Below are 22215 nucleotides of genomic sequence, written 5' to 3'. Positions count from 1 at the left end.
CATACTTACATCTGGACCTAGAAAGCTGAACAGCGCCACCAACATACACCTGCTCTCTTTTTGGGCTGAAAGCAAATATCATCTAACCTGTTGCATTTAAACATGATTTAATTCCACTGAAGCTTAGAATACACAGATGATAAAAATAATTTAAAATTTAAAATCCAAAGAGCAGTAAAATAGTTTGTTGTGCCAACATTAGAATTGAGAGTAGGTTAACAAAATATTACAATGATGTATAATAACAAACAGGCACAAAAAGAAACAATTTGTCTTGTTAGTATGCTCTGTCCAACACAGAGAGCGGTTTGGTGGCAGAGCATGACATTTTTTAAATTTCATTTGCTAAAAGGTTCTCATAAATACTGACGATGAACGCACGCATGTTACCTTTTAAATGTCAGTAAAGGTTAAATGTTACATTTTTACATTAAGGCAACAGCACACTGTGAGTGGACTCATTTCTTTGTCATAAATGTTAATGATAATGCTGCAGTGCACTAAGATTTGAATAGCATTAAAGCATAATTGATCTTTTTCTGTGTCTTTTTGATCTTTGGTTGTGTGAGCAGTACCCCTAAAAAGGTCTCAGAGATTTCTGATCATCTTGAGGGGGGCACATGTAACCTTCTTGTTAAATAGCAAATCAGAAGAACTTGATTTTTTTACTTTTGTTAATAGATTCAATATGAGATTCAATATGAGCTGCAACATTTGTTCCATTCATCCACTATTTAGTGGTAGGTCTTAGGAAGGCTTTACTTGGGAGATACTGAGCTGTCCTAGTGTTTAATCTTGATAGCATTCACACACAAGAGGAAATAAATCTCACTTTGCCTACAGCTTTGTCTCACAATCATTTGATTAAATAATTAGTTCATCTTCTGTCTCAGTCTTGACTTTGATATTGAGTTATAAGATCTAAAAAAAAACTGGGAAATTGTTATTCTCACAAGGATTTTCAGAGCCAGCTGTAAGCTATTAGGTACATAACTATGCACAGCCATATTCAATAAATTTTTATATTATTAAGAAGTTAATTTATTTCAGTAAAAAAAAAAGACACTTTAGATTAGTTTCTCACACACTGATGTTTTCAAGTCTTTTTTTTGTTATAGTATGATGATTCCTTGCTTACATCTAATGAAAACACACTTAAGATTAGAATAAAGTCAAACATTTTGATATAGAAATCAGGTTTTGTACCTTTAGCACATGTTCACAGGTTGTTCATTTTTTTTAAAAATTACTTTTAATCTGACAAACCTCATAGGAACACATACTCTAATTTATTGAATATGAGTGTATTTAAAGTTAACAAAGCAGTTAACTGCACAGTTGTGAGCTCTGCTGCCTTGAAGCAAAAACGTCCTGGGCTTGACTCTTGGTTGGGGTCTTATTTTTCCAAAACAAAAGATTTGGGGGAAAAAAATGGTTTGTCTCCAGAAAGGTAGATGATAAAAATGATAAAATAATCATATTTAAAAAATCTGAAGTTGTGCAGGGTAAATACATATTGAAAATTAAAGCATGAGTAAACATGAGGGACATAAGGAACATAAGGTTATTCTAGTTGTGCCCTGTTTGTCCTCCTGTTTAACATAATCAACAATTTATATGAAAGAACCTGACATTAATATTCATGCTTTTTGAAAATGCCCTTTGAACTATATAACAAAGTCAATTTTATAAACAAATAAATGAGTAACTAATTTCTGAATACCTTAGCTATATTGGTCTTAAAGTGAAGGTTTCAGAAATTTTCATTGTGACACTTATTTGCATTAAAACCCAAGGCACTTTCTGTGTGTAGGTTACAGAAGAACAAAAGGCCCCAATATGAACAATGACAGAATAATCAGAGTCTGACACAGCTCAATCCATCTTGCAATGACAGAACTGCCTTATCTGAAATCTCATTGACAACCCACAGATAAGGGTGTGAGTATCTTGACATTTTATCTAGATTTCTAAAAAAAAAAAAAAAAAGAATCATGATCTGCTACTTTATTTCAGAATTCATATTCTTATTTTCATGATGGAGCTAGTTCTGATTCTGTGCTTATTGTAAACTTCCCAATGCATCCAGGACACACACAATTTCCTAAATGTGCCACTGAGATTTGCAACAGTTCTGCCCATGAGACCACAGTGAGACTTTTTGTGGTCTAGCCATACAAGTGTGTTGATGTCTACTGTATATGTTGCTTCTCCGGTGCAAATCAAAGATTCTACCATAAAATCTCAGGTCTTCCTGATTTATCTAATAATTTCTAGTGTTAAGAAGCAATAAGATTTTCTGTAATGTTTGAATGCTAGAGTGTGTATGATCCTTTGTTTGTGAAATATTTGTTACCTTGTGGGTGTGTCATTGTAGCTGCCATCTTGGAACCCTGCTAAGAAGGAGACCCGCCTCAAACCCAGCTCTTTTATGGAAGAAGCAGTGATGGCTGGAGTTTGATTGGCTGGGGGTAAATTCAGAAGGCGGGGATAACCAGTATATAGGTGGACTGCTGGATGTAGCAGAGAGACTGACTGATGGGAAAACTGGCATTTTGATTTAAATGCAATGTTAAACTCCAGCAGTAATGTTAAACTGGAGGCCTAATACACCAGCTTTGATTATTGTACAGCCAAGTTTGATGACTTTTTCCTTCCACACCGCACCTCTCGGTGTATCATAATATCCACAGTTTGTATGAAAAAAATATCCATTAAAGTGGTTTGGATGGACTATTATCAAATGTTACTGGAAAAATAGTTTTTATTCTGTTTATCTTACACTAGACCTCTCTAGGTTCCAATTTATATACTGAAAATGGTCCCAGGTACCATCCATTAAGTATTGACTCAGAGTCATCCATTAAGTATTTACTCAGAGTCAATACTTAATGGATAGGGACACATGTTTTTTTATGAGAGAATAACAATGTAATTTAACAAAATGCCACCCCTTCTCCCCACATCTCTTACCAGCAAATCAATAAAAAAAAAGAATAAGCTTCTAAGCTTCAAATAACTGTTGGATAAAGTTATAATCCCTCCTTGTTTAACATTTTGGGGTAGAACTGAAAAAGCTCCCTTCTTTTAATGAGAAGCAGGACTCAGTGTGAATTTTAGATGCATAGTCCAATTATGTGTACACAGCACACATAATTACAAAGGAAACACAATAATCACAAAATGATTTGATTCAGTTTTGGGTGAGTTTTATTCTGTCCCACCTGGTATGAATCTAAGTTGTAATTTGTTTTCTACTTTTCATGCGTCCAGAGTAGTCAGCGGAACATTTTTGAGAATTTCTTTTCACTAAATTAGCACTAGAGTTTGGCTAAAATTAAGGGATGTATCAGCTACACCAAAAGCTCTGAATAAAATCCCCAAGATTAATCGCTTAGTTTAACATCCAGTGGAACATGTTCTACATTTGAAGATATGCTTGACTTAATTCCGTCTTTTAAACATTCAATTATAAAGCAGGTCTGAAAGCATAAAATATCAGATGAAGCTTCTGAGCACATTGTTATGAGATAAATTCCCTCATTATTACAGAAAACAAAGGGGTCACGTGAAAGGCTTCCACCGGGTCTTTAATTAAATACTGAAATACCAACCAAGTCCAATCAACATTCATATATGAATTTACATAACATATAAATCACACCAGCTTATGGCATTGTACAGAGTATGTACACATGAATACATTTACAAATATACCATTCTGCTCATCAATCAATGTCAGTAACAAATACATTTCATATAACAAAGCACAATACGAAGAAAACGTTCAATTGTGACTGCCCAAAATCCTTTGCCCCTTCTTTTTTTAAACACTTCAGGTAGTTCGTCTGCAGGGGGCATCAGACAAAAGTAGGGATCGGGATGGTACTGAATAACAAAATCATTTTGCAAAAAGACAAAAAAAAAAAAGAGGAAACCTGGTGCTCTTCCAAGATATACAGAAGTATCTACCATAACAAGTTATGTCAAAAACCAGGAATATTCAAAGGCTGTTTTTTTTGTTTTTTTAGAATACTGAGCTTGTTCTTACAGGGCATGAATATTTAGACCACAATCGCATACAGGTGAGTGAGATTTTCCATGTTTATTCAATGGTGAAAGACGAGGCTGAAGTGATAGAGCAAGATTTTCTAGGGGCAAACTGTAGAAGAAGAACCATAAGGTCTGCTTTCAAAATCATTAAATTGTAAAGCTATTTCTAATTGCAGACAAAACATTATACAGTATAGTGCAGTGCATTCCAGGTATTACATTTGGTATGTTTAATATTCACAACAACCATAAAATGATGTATTTCTCCTAGAAAACAATGAGAACCGAAAACCCACCTGTACTTGTCTGTACTTGTACTGTCATGTCAGTAGGTGCTGTAGATTTTTTGTAACCTTGAAACAACATATAAAACATTATTCTTAGATAAACAAAAATATGATATAATTGTTGGGTGTTTTTTGTGTTTCGTTTAAATAGGGGTTTGTTCCATACGAGGACTTGTGGACAGTCAGTATCTCACTTACAGGGAACAACACAGAGATCTCAGTTTGGAAAAATTATTAGCCAAAGAGCAACTCAGAACTCAATAAACTCAAATAAAGGTGGATTTTTTTTTTTTACATCCATATTAACTAAAATTAGATTTTTTTAACAGTAGTTCATTGTTACTGCTTTTGCATCAGTCAGTTTTTTACATTGAAGACTCTCCCACACCTGGTACCAGAGCACAACTCTTTTAAAACATCACACACAACTAAGTGATCCAAAAGCAATGCAAATGCACTTTACAACATATCATTCACCTAAACTACAAAAAATTATTCTTAGGTGAAAATATTTAATAAAAACTGAACTGTACCTTTAACTTATTTGTTTCAAATTGATAAAGGACCAGAAGGGCTTCTAATCAATAAATAAACAATTTGTGAAATACATTTATAAGTGACAGTTTTTAGGAAACCCCAATAAATACAAAAAAACCTATGTATTTTTATTTAAATATGTCAATATATTTAGAATATACATTATAATTAAATGTAGAGATAATTAACACTTCAGTTAATATGTGAAAATCATATCCTATTTCATAACCTATTTATTATTTAATTTTTCTTGTGCTGCTGTCCATCATCACATTTAATAGGCAAAATTGCACAACAACCAAACTGTAGATGAATCCCTTTTTGTATAGAAGTGTTAGCTCTGCTATACAATATAGCAGAGCTAACTGAGGTGTCAAATAGCCTCAGTCAATTCATCATGTGTTGCAAAACGCACCTTTAAAACAAATGCTAAAACATTTATATCTTTTTAACATAAGGTGAGTAAAAATTGTAATTATTTCCACATTTAATGTTTTGAAAAAAGTATTGAGATAAATATCCTCAAATATGCATATATTTATTTGCATTAATTACATTATAATTAATATTTTAGTCTCATTTCTATAACTGATCACTTATATAAATATTTGACACCTCAGTTATGCATTCAAATATTATGTAGTACTGTAGGTAAAAGGAAAATAATAACTATCCGCAGAGACGTAAATTTTCACCAAAATCTAAAATTTTAAGATCAATTTCACAAATTTACAAGAAAAATCTTTACGTTTTAAATTGCAAGACAAAGGATACACTTCTTCATAAAATGGGCACAAATTTCCAACAACAACACAAAGATATTTTCTGATATTATAAAGCCAGAAATTTGAACATATCAGAAAACATAACTGAGATGAAGTCAGACATCTGTAACAAAAAGTGACAGAAGTCATCTACGGCTTAAGTGGTAAATTTAGGAGATGCACAGGGTGGGTAGATCTAGGCTCTTTTCCTCTTTCAGGAAGACATCTCCTGAGTGTAGACCTGACATAAACACTTCAACTGTGATTCAAAATGCACATCTTAGACAATGAGAGAAAAAAGCGGCAACATGGCTGCGTCAGGTCTAAATGTGTGAGATGTCATTCTGAAAATAACCCAGATCTAGCACTTAAATTATCCAGATGTGCAGCTCTTGACTTTATAATCTCAGAAAACCTCTGAGATATTTCTTACAAATAAAAAAAAAAATCTAATATCTAATTTCTGACTCTAGTTTTAATGTTTAAATTTGGTCTTTAATCACAGAGAATGTTATTTATTTTGCAAAGTGAAGACATTTCAAAGTTTTATCCAAGTAAATATGTAAATTAATCTAAAAAATTCTGAAATTTTTGGCGGAAATTTACAGCTTTATTGTATTGAAGTTTGGCACTGTGACCGTCAATGTTAACTCTGGAACTACATGCATTTAGAAAAATCCAACTTTAAAATCTAATTTTGGCAAATTGAACTTCTTCTAAAAATAAAAGAGCACCAAGTCTAATATTGTTCTTTATCATAAACAGGAACTGCATTTGTGGTCGTGTGTGTCACAAGCAAGTGAATTAAAACATATAGACTGTGTTTACAATATTTGGACAAAACAAAAATGCAAAGCAAAGGAACAGATTTATATTTAGAAAAATGAATGAATCTTCCTGGTGTGGCTGGAGGCTGCCAGAGCCAATATGAGATGCAGTACATTTCCATAATACAGCAGTACATGCACAGTTCAGAAAACTGAAATTGTGGGGTGAGACGACTGGAGAGTGCTGCCAAAAATATCCTACTAAGTTCTTCTTGTTCATGAACAGATGAATAGGAAAAACCTCCTGTAACACTAAATTGTATGCATAACTTTTGACACCACTCACAGTAGGGCTGGGGGATGAGAAGGACAAAGTAAGGATCAGAGCAGAATAAGGAGGTGTCACAGCAGAGTCTCTTCTCTTTAGGATGATTTTTCCTCTCGTTGTCCTTTTTGTCTGCCCTTCACCATTCTTTCAGTCAGAGTCTCCTTAGATTGTGCTCCTCTGTGCAGGAACCTTTCCTCAAGGTGATATCATCCACAGCCATCTCTCCACTTCTGCCTCTCCCACGTTCCCCCTTCAAGATGACCTGTTGAATAGCAGGAAACAGGTGTTTTTACAATGAAAAGGTCATCATGCTTTGATTATTGATAAAATAGGTCATTAAAGCTTTTCCAGTACCTATATTGCTATATGCTAAATTTAAAGGGCACAATTTATCCTACTATAGAGCCATGAAAAATGATTAATCTTTAAAAAGTGCAGCATAAATCCCAATCAGCCCAACTGATCATTTTTAAGCAGTCGACCAATTTAAAACAAGTTTTTAACCCAAAATGAGCCTTCAGAGAAAGGTCTCTCCAGAACATAATGATCAAGAACAGACATTGGTGACGGGTGTGACTACAAGTTATTTTATAAAGCAAACAGTTTTCCTCTCAAGCGTCAATATGTCAAACTTATGGTTACTCATTCATTGGCAACACAGAATAGAATCGTGGAGGCATTCTTATTACTCCCCAGATTCTGCTAACCAACAGAGGGAAAAGATTGTTAAGGAATATGAAGAAAACATCATTCATCTTACCCATTATATAGTGTATTTTTAAAACACAATGCTGACGAGATCCAAAACAGAAATTAAAATGTCTTCCAGACCGCTGACAGAAATTCATGGTTATTTTAAAAAATTGTTGGTAAAAAGCAGTTATTCACTGCTATCCACAAATTGTTTTTCAATCTCGGGACAAGGCACTGGTCTGTTATGTCCCCAAATTGCTGCTTTCACCCAAAATCCTTCCTGACTCTCTCCACCTTACTGGACACATTGCTGTACAAGCTGAACACTTTGTTCTTACTACTTTTGGACATTTTGTCACATTAATTCTGACCAATCAGAGAGCACCTGGACTTGCTTAGGGCACATTTTAGAAAATATCCTAAAGAAAAAGAAGACATGCTGAAGTCATCTGTGTGATTCTGACTGGTAAGTTGTTGCTGTTCTCACCTTTCTCTGATTTTGGAGTAACCATTCCTACACCATTCTTACGTAACTTACAGTTTGGTTCCTGCTTGCCATGTTGTCACTTTATTTTTTTCATGTTTTTTTAGATGTATTTCTAAAAACATATTTCTCAAACACAATTTAGAAGAACAGCTGTAAAAAGAATGACGATTTCTCTTCCAAATTAGATTATCAAGTGGAAATTTGTATAATTTTACTTACACTTTCCAGGCCTGTACCCCATAATGTGATCTGGGTGTGCCTCCAGCCATTGCCCCCCGTTCGGCCCCACACTGCAGGACTGTACTGCTTTCCCTTTTTCACAAACACTTGAAGCATTCCCACATGGTGGCCTGCCAGCTTGTGCCGGAATGACAGGCATAAATTGCCATCATTCCATGGCGGGGTGAGAGGAAGTACTAGCCGGGCCCCTCGTCCCGTCCTCTTGTTTCCTGTTTCTGGGATCGTGAGATACCATCCACCTGTGCGAGCAAATGAATGATGTAAATAAATAAACACCAACTCCCATAAATGGTCAGGTGCAATGGGAAAAATTTATTAGAATGTCTGGTCATGTTGAATTGGATCTAACACACTGTGCATGTCATGATTTAGAAATTGTGCTTTAGTATAATGTTGGTTTAATTGTACAAGGAGAAAAAGATTTAATTAAGCAAATGTTTCTAAATGTAAAACTATTTATTGTGGTTGCAATGCAAGTATGTAGTGTGAGCTATTGAAAGAGCTACCGAAGCTTAGGGTTCTATGGTAATAGAATAAGATCATACTTTATTACATATACATACAGATATTAATTAAATGATTGGTATTGGGAGTCCCCAGCAAAAGTCAACTCTTGATATCTGCTTTAGTTCTTCTGTCTGAAGTTAAGAAATATGTTACACAATGAATAATCAAAGAGTAAAATCAAAAAGCAGGAAACATGCCATGACCTAAATCCCTGAAGCAAATAGACATACATGAAAATGGTAAGAGATTTGCAGAAGCAAGATGAGAAATTCTTAAGGTCTTCAGAGGTATGTTGAGTCAGACAGTCTGCATAATTTAGAAAAATCATAAAGTCATGCCTGTTTTATGCAGGTCAATGTAAAAAAAATTCTCTGTATTATGTTCTTCAACTTGGACTATTCCACAACTTTTTGCTTTTCATTTAACAATTACCTTTGAATTATTTAGAATACTTTTTATCTTTTGAGTCTGCTGTTTTTGCAAACAATAACTCCACAAAATAATTTTACACTTTGATCTGAAACCGATCTACTCAGTTGCCAGGCCAATTAGAGATTCATTTTTATTAATGTATGCATCAGAGCAATTTAAATTTAAAGTGCTTCTGGGTTAAAGCTGATAAATGCTGATGTATGTGTGTTTTGCTTCTCTGGCAGAGCCACTTCACGGCTATTGTTAATTTCTGAAGTTGTAGTAAGTATCTGTTGAGGCTTTCTGCATAAGCTATAAGTTCCATCAAAGTCAAAAGTATTCATCTGAGAGTAATGTTTGCCTTTGGGGGTCAAAAGGAAGGAGGCAGATAAAAAAATACTCCTCCATGTATGACAACATCAAGAAAATAGCATTTATAGTAGAGACATTATGTAAACAGAAGGGAAATGGCCCTGGAGTATTTTAATTCTACATCAACAAGCTGGCACTCACTGAAATGTTGCCTCTTATTTACTTAAGGTCAGCACTTATCTAGTATGATATGTAATTTGGTGAAAACACCCAGTTAGATTCTTTAACTAACTGGACAAACAAGATGTAGATAATTAAGAGAGACCTAGAAGAGATAATGTGCTTTTTAGACTTGCTGTGTCCTCTCAACATAATTTACCATGTCTTCCCTTGTCTAATTTTATATTTATATTTGATAAAGCCTAAGGCTTCAAAATTCAAGGCCATGCAATCCAATTATCATCTAAATTTCTTTGCGGAGCAAAGCATTAATCTTCAGAGGACAAATTACTTCCCTTAAGTCATTCTCATCTTGACCTGTAATTAAGCAGGACTAAACAGATTTTCTTTCTATGCATACATGAGCATGCATGTCAAGCCTTTCTAAAATTCATGTATAAACAAATTATAAACAAACTTTAGTCCTTGAGTAGGGGAACTTCGTAGGGTTGACTCCACTCTTCAATTACCTGTGGGATCAGGCGTCGTCTCCCAGTGCAGGTCTCCGTCTTTGTCGCTGATCCAACCGCAAAGACCGTCATCAAAGGAGCAGCTCAAATACCCCGAGTCTGAGAAACAGAACTGATTGTAAATGTCTGATTTCATGCTGTGTGCCTTCAACATCAACAAAAAAGAAAGCCGAACCTCTGGTGTGGTGAAAATTAGGTGATTTTGTTATTCATGAGAACATTTAACACCTCCAGAAAAAAAAACAACTCTATATCTCAAACAGAAATTAATTAAATAGGGGAATTTTAGAGCAAAGGTCCACAAGTGAGCTTAAATTATGTGTTATCTAAATCCAGATCAGTTGGGAGTGAATACAGTCATACTTATTAAATTAAAATGTGTGTTCTGATTAGGCTCTATTCTTATATTGAAGGCTCCTCCTGTATACACATTTTGACCATATATTATACTTTCAAGTCATCAAGCTCACATCTACGCATTAAAAAAATATTTTTTATTGGTTTCATGTAATATTCTAATCAGAAATGTCATGTGGCTGTAAAAAGAAAAATCTTTATTTTTGATGTAAAAATAGGTTTGACAAAAAATAGTGCATTTGCAGTACAATTTAATATTCACAGCTTTTACAACATCTACATATTCATTTTGATATGACTGAAAAAATGTGGATCAAAGAATAAACTATCTATAAAAGAATAGAAACTGAGGCGAAAGACAATTCTGCCAAGATGATCTCTGATATGTCTCTACTAACAACAAAAAATAAAATGCTATGGATCCAAAGCAACACCAAACCGAATCCTTAGACCATTTAATCCATATTTTTCCCTTGGTATTAATAAATCACATCAAGCTGACATGACTTCACAAAAGCTTACTAATGATATTGGGTACAATTGTGCATTGAGTCTTGCTTGATGCAGAGGCCTGGAGCAGAACACTAATGTGCTTCCAATCAATTCATCATTGAAGCAGCGAGACGAGCAGAGTGTGAGAAGCAGAACATTTTGGCAGTGTCTGGTAGGCAGTGAGCCATCGCTTAAGCGGCACGTCCAGATGCCAGGTGTCACCTCCTATTAAAACACACCTGGTCCCTATATTAACTTCACCTTGGCAAGAAAAACTCCAGGAGTTTGTTTCACTTACACTTTGTCCCAAAGCTCATGTTTGCTATTTTCTGAACCCTGTATGGTTTGTCATACATGTTATGCTTACCTGGGTCATCCTTGGCTTCATCTGCTGTATTGCCGAGCTCAATATCAAAGTCTGTGTCCAGAACAGTGTTGTGACCATTATTCCTAGGGACTGAGGAAAGAGGCATGGGTTTAGAAAAAGGATTAACAAAGAAATTATATTGATTCAATGTTCTCTGCTTTGCTACATTACACAGAAAAGTACTTTACAGGGATAAATCAATGTCAAAGTTAAAAAACAACAGGTGCTAAAGTAGCTTCTTCAAAATTTTTCAGGTGATGCAGACTGCTATGGCTAGTGTTCTTACAGGAGATGTTAAAAGGAGTCACATGTCTCATTTCAGCATTACTCATCTGGGTTTCTATGAAATTCAAAACTGAGTAAAAGACACTTCCGATTGCATACAAAATCCTCAACAGCCTACTTTTATCCATTGCCTACTATCCTACAAGAGCACTTCATCCCAAGATGCAGGCTTTCTTGTCAACCCTATTCAAAGCAAGAGTAGGAGACTTTTAGTTTCCAGGCTCCTTTACTTTGGAATTAGCTTCCTCTTTTGGTAAGGAACACTGGAACTCCAAGCTTTTTATTCTATTTTAAAAAAGTTTTTTTTCAAAAAAGCTGTAAGCCTGCCCTGCGACAGACTGACGACCTGTCCAGTGTGTACCCCACCTCTCGCCCGAAACGCTAGCTGGAGATAGACACCAGCACCCCTCCCGACCCCACTAGGGACAATGGTGTTAGAAAATGGATGAATAGATGAAGCTGTAAGCCTATCATGGTATTTATTTATTTCCTTATTAGTAATGCATATTTCATAAGACTGTCTTCAGTTTACATTTTGGCTTGTTTTGTGTGCTTTTTATTTACTGTTCTTAACTTTAATTGATTTATATAATTATTTAGCATTTTCTTGCTTTGAGAATTATTTTTTTTATAAACCTTTTATCTTAAAATTGCTATTAAGGCTTGAAAAAGAAAAAATGTTTTGCTTTCTTTCTGCTGTCTGCTTTATCTTGAGATTTTGCTTGTTCAGTGCTTTGAGTTTCATTTGTGGTTAAAGGTGCTTTATAAATAAAGATGAATTAAATTGAACTGAGTAAATCTCATGTGGTCATGATTCCTGCAAAATGAAACATGACCTCCTCTCAGTTAGCCATGATCAGGGGAAAATGTGTTTCTCCACCTTGATAACAGAGAGAGTGAGAAGGCAAGTTTTCAGAAACATCTCTGTTATAAGCTCTTCTAAGGTTAAGCAGATTGAGACGGGGCGGATTTGCTCATCTGCAGGGAGTTCAGTTCAGTAAAAGAGCATGTAAAAGATCTTCTCTCTGAGAATCATGGTCAGAATGTTGACTCCGTTCTTTCACCATTACTCCTTCTTTCACTTTCATAGCTCTCATGCTTAAAGTCAGTTTGTGTCTTTTGTGTTGATTATGTAGTTTTTCTACAACCCACAGGAACAACGCAGCCTCTGTCTTTCCCCACTAAGGTCAAACTGCACAAGGCCAAGCTGTTATGAAAGTTCAACCATTTTTTGGTCTTCTGCAGCAAGACAGAAGGTTTTTTTATACACAGTAAAATGTATAAATTTGAGAGACTTTAAAATCTAAATTTTAATAATATTAAATGATCAAAAGTTTGTTTTTGTATAAGTCATCTATGAATTGACTGTGTAGTATTCAACTAATCCTTCGAATTCCTGAGCACGTGCCCTGAATCAGTTTGTCGTCTTGTAGGTTCATGACCACCTGGCAGAGTGCAGAAGTCGGTCAACCGAAGAAATCTGAGAGTGGGAGAGGTCATGCATACACCAGGCTCTCCAGCAATTCTCGGCATCCTGTTCTATCTCTGTGTGTGTGTGTGTCTAGGTTTCAGTGTCAAGATAAAGACCCGTTTTCTAATCTTGTACTCAGAGTGGATTTAAAGCACATTGAAGAGATCGAACGAGAAAATTGTATTGCAACAGTTTTCCTTTTTTGCGGGGGATTTTTTGAAAAAAAATCTGATTAAAACACTTTGTTAATCACAAGTAATTGATCACTTAAAATGCAACGGTTTGTTCGGATATTTTTCCTCTAAGCTTCTCCTTACAAGTGGGAAAGACCAAGATTAGCTGGTCAGCAGGCCTGCGTGACCAAGAGGGAGTGTAGCAGTGAAGAAGCTCTGTTAAATTAGGCAGGGCAAGGCTGTTTAAAACCTTAAAAACAAACAAAAGAATTTTAAAACGAATTCTAAAATACACAGGCAGCCAGTGGAGAGAAGCCAGGACAGCGACAATTTGCTCTCTCTGACATGTTCTTGTTTAAAGATGTGCAGCAGCATTTTGCACCAGCTGTAGTCGTGAAAGTGGAGACTGGTTGACTCTGAGATAGAGGGAATTACAGTAATTCAGCCATGATGAAAATGAAGGCATGGATTACTGTTTCAAACTGCATTGCATTACAATTATGACATTTCCTGGATAGGCTTTGACCTTAAAAACATGTATAAATAAATTTTTGTCAGAGTCAGAATCACAATCTACAAATCTATGGTTAATAAAAATAGAGCATTTGTCATGTGTTTGTGCTAAAAACTTAGAAATGTTCCAAATGAAGCAGGCCTGTGAAACTGGTGCAGCTAAAGTTAATAAGGTTATGGACTCTGATTTGTTAGGTAAAGAATCAAATCATCATCATACAGTAATATACTACATTGTCCTAATTGCGTATCTCAGAGTCCAAATCTCTCTATTTAGAAAAAATATTCAAATGTATTGAACGATTGCAATTTCTTAAATTTAGTCAAAATAAACCGACCCTTATGTTTTTTGCAGATGGCATAACATATAAGTGAGAAACCACTTCACTGACTTCCTGTTACAGGACAGATTTTGCAAGGCTCTACCAACATCTCAGGACAGGAAATGGGCTGACCGTGCGTCGCCAATACACTCACCCCATTCTGGAGGACAATGCAGACAGCCATGTATATTTGTATATGCCATGCAGAGGTTCATGTAGTATATGTTTTTGGTTTACTTTAATTTCATTGTACAGGACTTACATAAATTGTGCTTAAATAAAATTAGTTTAAATAAATAAAATGACATTGGTGCTATTAAACTCTGCTTTATTTTATGTGTGACTGTTTTCATCTTTTCACAGAGTCCAAGTTTTTGAAAAAGAATAAAAAGGATCTCATTTGCTTTTTCTAAATGCGGACCAAAGAGTTTCAGCTGAACAAATGCAAAATAGTCAACTTTAATTAAAGTTTGCATCCCTAAAAGACTGTTTTTATGGAGCTTAAATAATCAGTTGCTTTTAGTCAAATGGAGGGGACTTTTATCTCTTCTTCTTTTTTTCTTTTTTTTTTTACAGAACACATAGGGTGTTAAAAGGGTTTTAATTGTCACACAGGATTGAGGATTTCTTATCCTGTGGGAGGTTTAGCACTTTCAAAAAAGGTACATTTGGGAAATTTACTTGTTTGCTTTTTAGTTGAGAGCTTTGATGCTAATCTTGTGTCTGTGCATATTGAAACTGCAGTGGAAAAAGATAAATAAAAAAGGAATAAAGGGTAAGAAAAAAAGAGCAAAGTAAATACATTTTGCAAAGAAAAACCTGTCACAAAATATAGAATGTACAAAGATAAAAGAAAAGATTGAATATGTTGACTATTTTCTCAAGGGAAAAGATTATTTCTTACTGGGTTATTAACAAGACATTGGGCTACTGACATGAAAGTCACACTAGATGATGGTAACAAACCAAGTAATAAAAACAAATAAGTTCTTAAATTATGTGTAATTACATGGAGGTGCAAAAGGGGAAAATATTAAACACAAGAGAATAATCCACAACAGGGCATAAAGAATCAAGAAATCAGGCAAAATCTGTGTAAAATCTATTTTTAAGGTAATCATGCAGTCTATCCTATACAAAATATATATATTTAAAATATATATCTTATGGAAAATATGACAGAAACATGAATTTATGTACTGTTTTGTGAATTTGTATATCTCAAAAATCATTCATATGGAGTTGTGGACAGCACACGTCCAAATAAAAATACTCTCATTTATCATTCAGAGTACACAAGTGCATTTGCATATCCTGTTCTCCTGAAAACACTTGTTGACCTGCACATAGAGACACTCGTTTCAATTCTGATTTCTGATTAATTATTTTAATAATTACCCTGAGCTATGTCCCCTCCCTTCCCATTTTCTATTCATCATATCACCTACAGGAAGCTCTGCTTTCTTGAATTACTCTGCTGGGGTGAAAACTATTAGACTTGATGTCTTCCTCAAGCTGTGCGGACAGGTGCTAATGCAATCTTCTTTCCCTATTCGGTTTTCTAATTATGAGGTGCCATCTGGCAAGACGAATGGCAACCAGAGTGTCTAATCCCTCCTTTTGTATTGAACTGTTTCATCTCAGCAGAAAACCGGTGTAACATCTGGGTTTTAAACTAACTACTCTTTGTATAAGTGAGAAAATCCATTATTTTATCATGGTTTATTTGAATTACTTTGTTATATGTGTGCATGGTTGGTTGTTCAGTTATATACAGTACAGACCAAAAGTTTGGACACACCTTCTCATTGAATTCAATGAGAAGGTGTGTCCAAACTTTTGGTCTGTATTGAGTACAGACCAAAAGTTTGGACACACAGTTGTGTCCAAACTTTTGGTCTGTACTGTATATATATATATATATATATATATGTTGGGGTGTGCGTGTGTGTGTGTTATATATAAAATATATAATATATATAACATAATTACTTGATTTTGCTACAAAATGGCACTATGTGCATGGAAAATATGTAATATCGTCCCTATAAGATGCTTGTGTACAGTCCTTCAAGAAGGTCGTAAGCTATGAGGTTTAATGAGATGGCTAATTTTTGTGCAACATTAACACCTCATGACAACACAGTCATTTCTCAATAATTGTAATTGGCAGTGAATTCCAAAGAAAGAAAATATGTTAGCACATTGTCTAAATAAGATCTTTGGTCTAAATTTCACTAAAACTTGGGAGTTTATTTATGTTGAGACTGTAATTGTCAACAGTACTGTTGAACCTTTTTATCTTTTCTAACACAAACATCAATATATTTTATTGCGATGTTAGCTGATAAATCAACTTGATATATTGCATGACTGTGGAATGTGGAAACTGATGCAATTTCCAAAATATTGTAATCATGAAAATCTGAAAACTCTGCAGGGTATTTGTATTCATTACACTGAGAACGACGCTGTCGAATAACCTTTTGCTCTTTTTACAGGAGCAAGTCTTTTGTGGTCACATTTGATCAGATCACCTTTTCGTACATGTTTTCTGTGTACTCCTTGTGGCAAACGTGACTTCCAATGACTTTCTTTCATTAATATGTTAGGGAGGATGAATACTTTTACTTAATCTATGTTTTTGGAGAACTACAGTTTATAGCAGGACCCGTTCTAAAAGGACGTAATTTCCATCTACTTAAACATTTGAAAGGTGAAGATAAATGCTGCTTTTATTTTTGACATTTTTAGAATAAGATTAGACTTCAACCTCTTTCTGTGTCATTTAAAACTACCGGTACTTAGTTCAATTATTTTAATTACAAATGTCGAGTAAAAACGAAGAAGGTCAATGTACATTTAATGAAATAAGTGTCAATGATTCATGTTGTGCTGCAACCACAATGTGGTACATAGATAAGCCAGAAATAACATAATTTTAAGATGAAAATGTTACCTCAACTGTGCAATTAGAGAGACTGATTTCAAATTACAAACCAGGTCCTATGAAAACATATTAAAATAGAAATAAGTAATATTTTTCTTTCTATGACATTCTACAATATTTGTAGTCAAATAAAGATATTTATACATATTAAACATTATGTGTAGGTTATGGAGTATTAAATAAATTATGGAACATCTGTAGGAAAAGGGGAGACCTTTACAAACACCCTGTAATCACTGCTTTTGAGGACTGTTATTTGCCTCTTTTTCCACTTAGAAATGATAAATCAAACTCATCAACACTATCTAGTATATATATATTTTTACCATTGATTTGGTTTGTTTCTTTAGACTTCACACATCAAAAACAATGATAAAACATGATTTGTTATGTGATAGACATTTCACACAATTTGCTTTCAAGGAGTTAGACTATGGGTGTTTTACTCATTTACATTTTGGGCCATATCAACATCCCAAATGTCCTCAAAGTACCGGTTAAATTAAATAATTGAAAATCATCTCACATTCATGTAATTTGGCAGCATAAAGATAGACTGCTTTGAATTGATTGATAGAAAAATATTTAAGTAAACAACTGTACCATCACCACCATGGTGATAGATATGTTTTATCTTAGACATGTTTTACAAAGCAAGGAAGCTTAGTTTTATAAATAAATGTCCTACCTGAGACTTCTTTCTATAGCTAATATAGGAGAGTTTGTGTTTTATTCCAACTGTCTGCAAATGATTTAGATCAGTATTACACCCCAAGAACAAAAAATGCATAATGACCAAAAAAAAAAAGAAAAGCAAAAACAGCTTAAAAGAAAATCTTTCTATCCTTTGTGAAAAAAAGGCTCATTAGTAGCAATTTGTAATAGAACTTCACATTCAAATACACAGATAAGTGCAGCCTAACTTTTGGCAGGTGGTATGCGTCACATGCAAGCTTGCGTGTCGGTAATCTAAGCAGCTCTGGAGTGTCACTTTGTTTTATCGAGTGTTTTACCTCATTGCTTTTGTTTAATAGCCTGCAGGTTTTCTGTTGTGTTCAGCCTTACTGGTTTAGTTATTTGTCAAAGACACAATAGCTGATCTCAGAAAAAAATAAATAAACTGTGGATGTTTAATGGAAACTTCCCACTCTGCACCAAAAGGTGGTTTCAAATGCTGATAACGATTGTCAATTTAAATACACTTGCTCATGTAATTGTCAAAATAAAATAAGATGTTGGTTCTTACTGTGCACATCTCCTCTTTGTTTGGTTACCTCCCTCTGAATGGTGTTGTCTGGTGGAGGGGTTACGAGTGGGGGTTTTCCTGTGGGAACCACAACCCTTGGAGGGATGTAGGGTTTGAGTGTGGGTATTGATGGCTTTCGAGTTGGGATGAAGGGCTTTCGAGTGGGAACTGCTGGTTTGCGTGGAAGTGGGGTGATTGTCCTTGGGGCCGGCGGGGCTTCAGTTGTAGTTGTGAGTGGTGATTTTGGAACAACGGGGAAGGTTTTCTTTGGAGTTACTGGTGGGCGGACTGTGGCAATCCTTTTGTGATCCAAGTCTGGGATGTGGTTGTGATGATTGGGAGGCAGTTTGCCTGGTCTCGGGGGGTCAATAACCACCTTTGGAATGGCTGCAATGATAAGAGAATGCAGATGGAGTGCTGAAAGATGAGCACTTAGGAGTTAATGAGGCACAGAATTGCAGACTAACTGCAGTGATTAGCCTGGCTTTTGCAGTGAGAGCTTTATTTCATCCTCTGAGACTTCTCAGTGATATCTATTAACTAAATATAAGCAGACTGAAACAACCTGGTTCCCTCATGTCTGGTTGAAGCAGAAGTTTGCAGTTGCAGAGGAGAGTTAAAGGTAAACACTTGAACAAATTCATAGAAAAACAAAAGTCAATTGTTTCCAAGATTAATTTTCAAAAGCCTAATTATATCATATTTTGTCAAAAATGCAAAAATTTGTAAATATACTAAATAACAGTTAATCTGTTAATTATTTTCCAATTAGAGAAGTAACATTAAAATATAATTTATTGAGACAAAGAACTTAGAGAAACTTGCATTTCTAATTTGATTCACCATTACTATATATGGAGATTGATGTGTTTTTTGCAAAAGTCTTGCCATTACATATTTAATTCTCCCACCAAATGCTCCTAGAAAACTTTTTCTTTTCTAAGAAGAAATGCTTTCTACTTAGAAAACATTTTGTAAATAACATTAGATTCATGAAATCGTAATTTCTAGTCACACATAGCAAAACATAACTGTTTTCTGGTGTCGTGGTTGTTTTGTGTTTAGTTTCTTTCTTTGCAGCCTTTAAACCAATTTCTATCATGAACAATAAGCCCAATTTCTACTGAAAAAGGAAAAGGTGTACAAATTAGGTTATATACCCTTAATATACACTCTTTTGAATAATAAATAACTGCCCACGAGTATAAGTAGATTTTTTTTTTTATTAAGTTACTCCTTTCTTTCAGTTATTCTTTTTTGTTAAGGGTTTGGAGTTAGTGGTTCTTGAATCTTTCAGGTTGCAGACTGAATTGAAATGGGATAAGCAAAAGAAAACTTTCAAATTGGCTCCTTGTCTTCTCTATGTGTTGCAAACTTTAGTTAGGTGACATGTTGAAGTGTTTGCAAAAGGCATCTTCTTTGCTCATTATACCAAAACACTGGCTGAGTACATAAGATGGTTAAGTAATATTAAAGAATAAATGACTTCATTTGCACTGGACTGCTGCAAGCTAATGAACTTCATGTTAGTGATTAAAAAGAGGAACATCATTTCCATTTGATGATGACTCCCCCTTTTGGCTGACTAAAATTGTCACGTAACAGAAACAGAGTTGCTCTGTGCACATGAGATAAGGGAAGGAGAGTCATTTGAGCACTGACTGACAGCCATTACAAAGAAAGGAATTCCAGCACCAACTCCTGGCTTTCATGATGATTCCTCCCTCTTTCTTGCTTGCCTAACTTTTTAAAGAAAAAGCCAAGGAAAACAAAACAAAATGGGGGGCCCCACTGGCCCTTCTGCAGTGGTGAACATCGGTGCCAGCATTTTTGTTCCCAGGCAGCACTTACGTATACAGTCGTGCCCCATCCCCCTGTAGCCGTCTCTGCATTTGCACTTGTATGAGCCTGGCGTGTTGTAGCAGGTGGCGAAGCTGCTGCAGTGGCTCAGGCCTAAAGAGCACTCATCCACGTCTGAATGATAATAGAAACATGAAAACATTCAGTGACAGAGCGGAAAACCTTCAGACATAACAGCGAAATATCAAAGGGTAATTGCTCAACGTGCACATGAGGGGAAACTCATAGTTTATTTAACAGAAGCACCTATGTTTTCATGAATGCCAGTGAAAAATCGTTATGAGGGTTACTTGGGAGATAGAGGGACACAGCAAGGTCATGTAAGCATCCTCCGAGCAGTGAGATATTTGATCTATAAATAATAAGCCCTTTTAAACCAAAACTTATGTAGGTTTATTACACTCAGCGTTGTAAATGTAAATTGAGCCTTCGTTTCTGTTAGCCTTGATGATTATGGGTTACAACTAATGGAAGTTCAAAACTGGAACATAATATAAGTCTGGCAAGAACTTTTAATACAAAAACCTGACCCTACTGAAGAGTATGTCCATATACTGCACAGAATATGTAATCAATAACTGGTCAGAGCTAATTTACAAAAACAAACAAGAAGCGATTCTCAATTTTTAACAGAGGCACAATCAGGTGGACAGTAAGGGAAGTTATTCAGTCACTTCTAGATCTTCTTCAGGTAGTAAAAATGTTAAAAACTTCTGCCCTTGGTTGGTATAAAAACAAACTTTAAAAAATATATTTCATGATAATGAAATGTCCACACCAGTTAATAAACAATTGTCAATTTGGTTTGCACACATATAAAAGTATTGGTAAATTACTTTGACTTTGTAGTACTGTGACCTCACCTATGCACTGGTATTTCCCATTGACGTATTGTAGGTCAAATCCTTCGTGGCATTTGCAGATGTAGCTTCCAAAGGTGTTAATACATTTCCTGAACCTGGGACACACTGCTATCCCTGCTGCACATTCATCCACATCTACGGGAGAAAAAAAGACTTTCAGGTTATTACAAAAAAGAAGATATTCGAACAAATTCAGCCAAATAGTTCACGCCTCCTCTGAAACTTTTTCATATGTCAATTTAGAAACAATATAACCTCTGGCTATAATAAAATCAGGCAATGCAAATCTTCGATATTAAAGGAAAGAAATTATATCTATGACAAACCAGTGTTATTCAAAGCAGCAGATTGCTTCACCTTCTCTGCTTAACATTCATTTATGAACAAAGCATTTTCTTCTCTGTGCACAGCACAATGCCTTATTTCATTATTTAAAACCTCATTTCAAGTAGGGCTTTTGCTCACCTTAGCAGAAATTTGAGCATTAATATTTAGAGACTAGTACAACCTGCCTCCCCCTCACCCCCCAAAAAAATTCCCTCATTTGGTGCACATCTCAGCTGAGCAATTTATTTATTTAAAACATTTTTTAAACATGGTGAAATGTTGATTTGTCGCACATCTTTGGTTAATTCAAAGGCAATGCTGACTATGTTAGTTTGAATTTAGTCTGGATTTCCTCAAAAAATATATGTTCACACAACCCAGCTAATATTTGGCTAGTTTACTGTTAGCAAACTATGACTAGACCATTCTGTGACCTTCTTGTCAGATTTGGTCAAGTTCATGAGTACTGGTTGGTTTTCTAACATCAACCCAGTTTTTAACCATGATGCACAGATTTCCAATTAAGTTGATATTGGAATTTTGGGGAGAGGATCCCAAAAGGTTCCTATAAGCTTGCTTTATCCTCACAAAAAGTCTCAATGTGTATTTGGGGTCATTGTCTTGTTAAAACACCCAGTTAGGTCCAGGTTTTACCCCACAAGGTGCTGCTTCCTACATCACAATGGTGGAAGAATCAACTTTATTCATTCTCATATACAACTTCTCATTGTGAAATAACTCTATCATTGTCTTATCTGGCCATTATATTTTTCTCCAGATGTTTTTGTAACTTGGCAATGTGGGCAGCTGCATGTAAGACTTGAAGCCATCAATTTTAAAAGCAAAGATTTCTTGGTCACCAGTCTGCCATCTTGCAACAATGTTAAAATTTAATATTGAGGGAATTATTGGT

General features: G+C 35.1%; 1 protein-coding gene across 4 annotated transcripts in view; it reads right to left on the bottom strand.

The window, feature by feature from the left end:
- Positions 1 to 3571: 3571 nt before the first annotated feature.
- The window catches only part of npnta (nephronectin a), a 61457-nt gene continuing 42813 nt past the window's right edge, over positions 3572 to 22215 (bottom strand). For all 4 annotated transcript variants that reach the window (XM_032563592.1, XM_032563593.1, XM_032563594.1 and 1 more), the window contains 7 exons: positions 20976 to 21110; positions 20104 to 20226; positions 18253 to 18639; positions 11292 to 11381; positions 10076 to 10174; positions 8136 to 8395; positions 3572 to 6998 (listed from right to left, as the gene is read on the bottom strand). In XM_032563592.1, coding sequence (XP_032419483.1) covers positions 6888 to 6998; positions 8136 to 8395; positions 10076 to 10174; positions 11292 to 11381; positions 18253 to 18639; positions 20104 to 20226; positions 20976 to 21110 — 1205 coding nt within the window. In that variant the 3' untranslated portion in view covers positions 3572 to 6887. The remainder of the gene's footprint in view (positions 6999 to 8135; positions 8396 to 10075; positions 10175 to 11291; positions 11382 to 18252; positions 18640 to 20103; positions 20227 to 20975; positions 21111 to 22215) is intronic.

This window comes from Xiphophorus hellerii, chromosome 5 (assembly GCF_003331165.1).
Source record: "Xiphophorus hellerii strain 12219 chromosome 5, Xiphophorus_hellerii-4.1, whole genome shotgun sequence".
Classification (NCBI taxonomy): Eukaryota; Metazoa; Chordata; class Actinopteri; order Cyprinodontiformes; family Poeciliidae; genus Xiphophorus; species Xiphophorus hellerii.
This window is presented reverse-complemented; position numbering and strand designations above follow the sequence as displayed.